Source organism: Cyprinodon variegatus, unplaced genomic scaffold (genome assembly GCF_000732505.1).
Source record: "Cyprinodon variegatus isolate N-32 unplaced genomic scaffold, C_variegatus-1.0 Scaffold1027, whole genome shotgun sequence".
Lineage (NCBI taxonomy): Eukaryota > Metazoa > Chordata > Actinopteri > Cyprinodontiformes > Cyprinodontidae > Cyprinodon > Cyprinodon variegatus.
Window position 1 is genome coordinate 136,161 of NW_015151480.1, and position 6,000 is coordinate 142,160.

The 6,000-nt window shown below is 40.6% G+C and overlaps 1 protein-coding gene across 4 annotated transcripts in view; it reads right to left on the reverse strand.

Annotated features, from left to right (window-relative positions):
- The window catches only part of uaca (uveal autoantigen with coiled-coil domains and ankyrin repeats), a 52,526-nt gene that overhangs the window by 17,529 nt on the left and 28,997 nt on the right, over positions 1–6,000 (reverse strand). For 3 of the 4 annotated variants that reach the window (XM_015399590.1, XM_015399591.1, XM_015399588.1), the window contains exon 2: positions 1,759–1,889. In XM_015399590.1, coding sequence (XP_015255076.1) covers positions 1,759–1,889 — 131 coding nt within the window. Of the gene's footprint in view, positions 1–1,758; positions 1,890–2,494; positions 3,185–6,000 lie in introns of those variants that run through there. The other variant, XM_015399589.1, reaches the window with a different exon arrangement.

Consider the following 6,000-nt stretch of genomic DNA (forward strand, 5'->3'; position numbering starts at 1 on the left):
CAGGATATTTTGCAGTGATTCCTTTAATTAAAGCAGCAGGATTTTCTATGATAAATTAGCAAAGATTGGGTAATATTTACATGAAAAAAAATTGGCAAGAACTATTTTAAGTGATCAGAAAATTGTTATTTTTAAAAACAATATAGGGATAATTGTATGATTTGAGAACCTGCATTTGATCAGATTAATTTCTAAATATACATTTTAACATAGGAATACAAATGGTGAACAGAATCATTAAGGTCTCCTCTAGGGGCCAGTGTGCAATCATTCAGACTGGCTTTGCTGATGGACCCTTACGTGGCACAATGGCACAGAGTAAGTAAAGGTTATACAAGGAGTAAGTAAAGGTTATGGGTGGGCCTGCCTCACTGGGACCCAGCTGATGCCAGAGGAAAGATGTAAACTGTTTACTCAGCTGGAGCTCCAGTCAGAAGCACTTGTGCTGAATTCATTAGCTGAACAAAGTGAGGCTAATCCGGGGCGAAGCAGATCATGTACAGGGGGTAACAGTTTGTAATTAGTTTCTCCACAGAGGTTCGTGATTACAGGGATTCACCATTCAACATTCCAATGTCGGCCGGGATGCCATAGACGTATGTGGTGTGTGTGTGTGGCCCTGGTCAAACTATAAACAGACCGTCAGAGCTGTGATTATGGCTTGTTTTTTTTGTATTTTGGACAGCACTGGTAAAAGTTTGACCTCTTTTTTATAACACTAAGTTCCTGTAAGTAGATTGTTTGGTAGACTAGTTCAGAGCAGTCTAAACAGCAAATAATGACTAACTGTTTGGGTCCAACAGATTCTAGTCTGGTCAACCACAGTCTGGAATGAATATAGTTCTGCCTATTTTCAACAACTTGTCAAAAGCAGATATTTTGTAGACTAATGTTTATCAAGATGCATCCACTATACATGATGATGGCTTCTTTACTCCCACTAGTAAATTCAACATGACCCTTTGCTTCACTGATCTGGTTCTCTGGTTAATGAGGCCTTACTTGTGTGTTAGTCCTTCACTCTGAACTCCTCTTACTTCAACCAATCTTATGATTCCAGCTTAGCAGCAAAATACCTAAATATCTGGGTATTTGTTGGTTCAATAAAGCCAACTTTGATTCCAACTGAAAAAAGCTCCAACATGGTTCTCCAAGAGGTCAGCTGAACCCAATAATTTCAGCCGCTGAGCCTAAATAGATTAGTTATTGTTGGGAACAACTTAACGCATCTGATCTGACTTGGAAGGGAGTCATTTCCTGCAGGGACTACATAAACAGCCTGTGGTCCGTGTGGTCAAGCTTTCAGTGTCCACAAACATTCTCGATGCCAACTCCCACACTGACCTCAAGAAGGCTGGAGAGGAAAAGAGGGAAACAGCTTAAAGAAAACAGACATCCAAAGATATAACTGGAATATCTGTTCTTTGAAGGGCAGCTGGATGAAGCTTTTATCAAATGTTGCACGTTTCAAGGAGGTGAGAGATAAAACTGGTCAGCCAATCATGGAGGAATCTCCAGGCTAGATCCCTTATCTGGGGGAAAGGACATGGAATGTCATGGATGCCTTTGTGGTGCAAAGAGCACTGCAATGTCTTAGCAATGCGTCTTCTAATTTTTAATTCGTTTTTATAAGAAGCTTTAAGGTTCTTAGGGCATTTTTTCCATGTTTAAGTTGGTACATTCCAAAAGAAAAAAAAAAAAAACTGCAGATGTCAAACTTTTAATATCAGCATATTTATGTTTGTCCTGTTTACTCACGCAGAGCGTCCCTCCACGTCGAGCTTGGTGGGAATGATGCCCTTCTTGCCGAGAACCGCAGCGACTTTGTCCGCCTCGCCACGTTCCACCGCCTTCATCAACCGATCATCGTACTTGTTCCAGTCTGTGTTCTGTCATCAACAAGATAAACCATCAGAACTGACAGAACTGAATGTGTATTTTCCACAGAGACTTGACTGAACATGTAAGAATATCTGCTGCCATATATGGAAGAAGACCCTTGTGGCTTCGTGGATTTACAGGAAAATGGATCAGTCTTATATTTATTTTGGGGGGGACCGACATAACATTTTTTTTTTTGCAGAGGTTTTCCAGACAAACATAAAACAATGGCTGAGTCAGACTGATACTCTTCCACAACAATAGTTTGGGACAGAAGTTATTGCAGGAACATGCAAGGAATGTGAAGTACAGCAATCCCGCGAAATCAGCACTAAATCACATCACCGCATGAGTGACAGCTACAAAACATGGGAACAGAGCCCTCCTCCACAGAAAACAACAACATGATCTAAATAAAGAACATAGCCCAGTACAATCACAGAGAACTTGTAAGAGTGTAGAAACAAAAACCTTTCATCAAAATACCTTAAATACATCCTTTCGTTTTCTACTACATGGTCAGACTTTATATATGGTCATGAACATTTTTACCTGTAAAATATTTGGTTGTGACTTAATTAAACAGACAAAACCGTAAAAACAGAATACATACAAAGTGCATGGAGGTGCATTTCAGCCAGCGGCTCATCTTGGGTGAGTGGAGCTGGTCCTTGCACCGTGCTACTGAAAACGTTGCCACTGTTCCGGTTATCAAAAAAAAAAGGAAAAGAAATATTTACAAAAAACTTTTCTTTCTCCGTGCACTCAGCCAGTGAGTGCAACGAAACGGAGAAGACAGAAGGCGAGAGTCTTTCCAGCAGTGAAGTTTCCTCTTACTAGAGGCAGAAAAGTTAAATTTTCAAGATTTTCTAAGCATTCCTTTAGTGCTTAGGAGCTGTGCTTGCAATTCCATCACTGCTCAGCAGCTTTGGTTGATAGTTAGATGGAGGAGGAGTGAGAGGGGGAAAAGGAATGGAGGTGGAGAAGCAGTAGGGCCAGCCCTGCCAGCACCGGGACCTGCCCTGGCCGGCAACTGCAACTCCTCCTCAGGAGGAAAAATCAGCTCAGTGTGGCTGCCTCTCACCTCCGACGGCCGCGGCTCCCCCTACCCCTGCCTTCCTCCTTAAACCTACTTAGCTCAGTCTTCTTCTGTTTAAACAATATTGGTTTCTGGAGTCTTGTTATCTTGAAAAGCTACTTGCTTATCAAGAAGTAAGCAGACCGCTCCTCCCTTTGCCTCTTCTCTTCACGGTTAGTGGTTTTAGCTTCTGCACACCACCAAATGGCAAGGTCAGTCAGACTCAGTGGGGTAAATATGCAAGCTCTCTGAGGTCTAAAATATCACCCCCTCCCTGGTAAACAGCAGCAGCGCAGACAGCCCCTCAGACTGGTTACCTCTTTATTTTTTGACCCTCCAACCTTTCTGTAGAGACTAATAGGAAGACAGGAGCTAAGAATACATTCTGGGCATGCCAGTACAATGAGTAATGGCTTTGGTGTCTTTCACCACTGCCAACATAAAACAAGGCCAGCCAAAAAAATCTTGCTTACATTGCCCCCCCCTTCTCCTCCACTACCTCCAAAGTGAAAATATTAATGTCAGAGATTATTGGAAGTGGTCTTGGCAAAGACCCTCAAAGGACACGACGGAGCCATAACCTCCAGATCAGACATCCATCATGAGCGGGTGCTGGATCTCCTAAGCTCTGTGATCCTTGCAGCAAAGTAGTAAAGCTTGATCAGGCGTCTTGCACTTAACTGTAAGAAACTTTAACCACACATTCACAGCTCAACTTCCACCAACTTACTACGACACAAATCAAAAGCAGAGCTTTTCACTTTTATGAGGCAAAACCTCATGAGGGAGAATGCGCAACCACAGCAAATTGAGAAGAGGAGGAGAATGTATGGAGGGCCCGTTTAATTTACACACAGCATCAGCTCCCTGTGGGCTCTGGTTACCGCCTGCTGCCAGACTGGCGTTTACAGAGCAACAGTGATATTCACAAACATGCAAAAAGACCTCCTCCACATGACATGTCATATGAAGAAGTAGGTGTCAACTTACGAAAGCTGCTCACCCTTGCATGGAGACAAAGACGCCAAAATGGCACATCGCCATTGCATACAGCGGTCACGTAAATATCTCACATGGGTGCACTTGTGTGTGGATTTGCTTAGGAATCCGTTTATGTACTAGTTAATAATAGGGCTGTTAGCAAGCAAGAGTTGGAACGATGCTTGTTACACAAAAGAGATTTCTAGATACTCGATTACTCAAATGTCCTTGACGTAAAGAATGAAGGTTTTGTGCTTTTTGTTTTCATTTAGCTCAGAAAAACTCAATGTTTCACCCAAAAGACACCATGACAAGCTTCTCTAAAGTTTTGCTCTTATTCTTTCTCATATGCTGAAACAATACAGGTCCACATTGCACTCTATTCAATTCAAAAACACTTTCCTAAACCAAAAGATAAATAGGATGTCGCAAGCTTTCTAAATTTCGTTTAACCTCTCAATCGCAAATAGATTCTCCTGGAGGTTTTGCTCAAAATATCAGGCCTAAATATAATCAAGGTTTCTTCAGCAGTCACAATTGTATTTATATAGTATTGGTATCAAAATAAAGCCAATAGGCCTACTTGAGAGATCCAGAAAATGAGGATAGCTCATAGAAAAATAAGACCTTTTTTTCCCCTTGCCAGACTTTATTTGCATTATACAGTATATAAACCTTTTAAAAATATAAATAAAGGGACAAACTTTTGGAAACCCCTGTGGACAGCCTGTGCAAAGACTCATGCAGCTGAGGTAAATCCTTTTGGCACAGTTTCACACATTTTGGCACCATCTACAAAACTGATTTTCCCTCATTAGATTTTGTTTCCTTGTAAAACTTAAACTTTACTTGTCTAAGATATCTTGATATTATTTTTTTTCAAAACACATTTATTCATTCTTTGATCATACTTTTAACAAAACAAGAAACTTCTGTGTTTGACTCTAACTGAAGTAAATGTACTGAACATCCAGCCCAGAAACATTTAATAAAACGCAGATATTTAAATAAATCAAGAATCACCAAAACATATTCACTTTTCTAGAGCACTGAACTGAGGTCATCGTGCCACTTTTAATACGTGTTTACACCTTGGAGAAGTCAGCCTTACACCATCAGCAATACTTCCATAACAGGGTGATGGTGTTGGGTCAATGATAGTTATAGAGATTCGGAGAGCGCTAGTGATTAGGACTGAAACAATTTATCGGATTAATCGTGATTAATTGATTATTGAAATATAGTCAAGTAATTTAGCAATTGATTAACTGTTAAAGTTATACTGGAGGATTTTTGCAAATTTATGAAAAGACACGCCCTCTACACTAAAATGCGCATGCACAACCTTGTCCCGGCTCCCGAGACAGAACGCATATTAAAAGCGTGCAAGAGCATGCACAAGCCCATTTCTCGTCGTTTTTACTAGCAGTGATGTGATAACGATTTCTCCAAATAGCATGCCAAACTTTACCTGTCCAGTAGAAACTTTGAAACCGAGGCATCAGTTGGAAGCCCAACCTGTGCTTTTTTCTTCTCTTCTCCTACACTTCGTAGACACTTTTTCTCTTACGACCCTCGGCCATTTTCAAAGAACAGCGGTGAGAAAGGTGAGCTTCAATGACTGTCTGAAACCGTTGCTTATACATATACGCCGAAAAGTGTGCACGAGCACAAAAAGATAACTAACTGGGGACGAGCACGTAAGACGGCCTTATGTAAACATAACGCCAGAATGATTGACAATTAGGAGGACCACTTATTGAGATGATCCACCTGGAAAAAGAACATCCTCCACTATACCTTTAACTGGAGTATAGAGATGGTGCCTTTAGATCAGCGGTCCCCAACCACCGGGCCGCGGGCCGGTACCGGGCCACACAGAAAAAAGTATATTTTATATATATATATATATATATATATATATATATATATATATATATATATATATATATATAAAATTTATCGGAAAATCAGAAATGAAAAATAAAAATTGATTGTACAGTAGGGAAAATACACCCTTCATGAAAACAAGACTGGATAACGACTGAAGTTGCATGGAG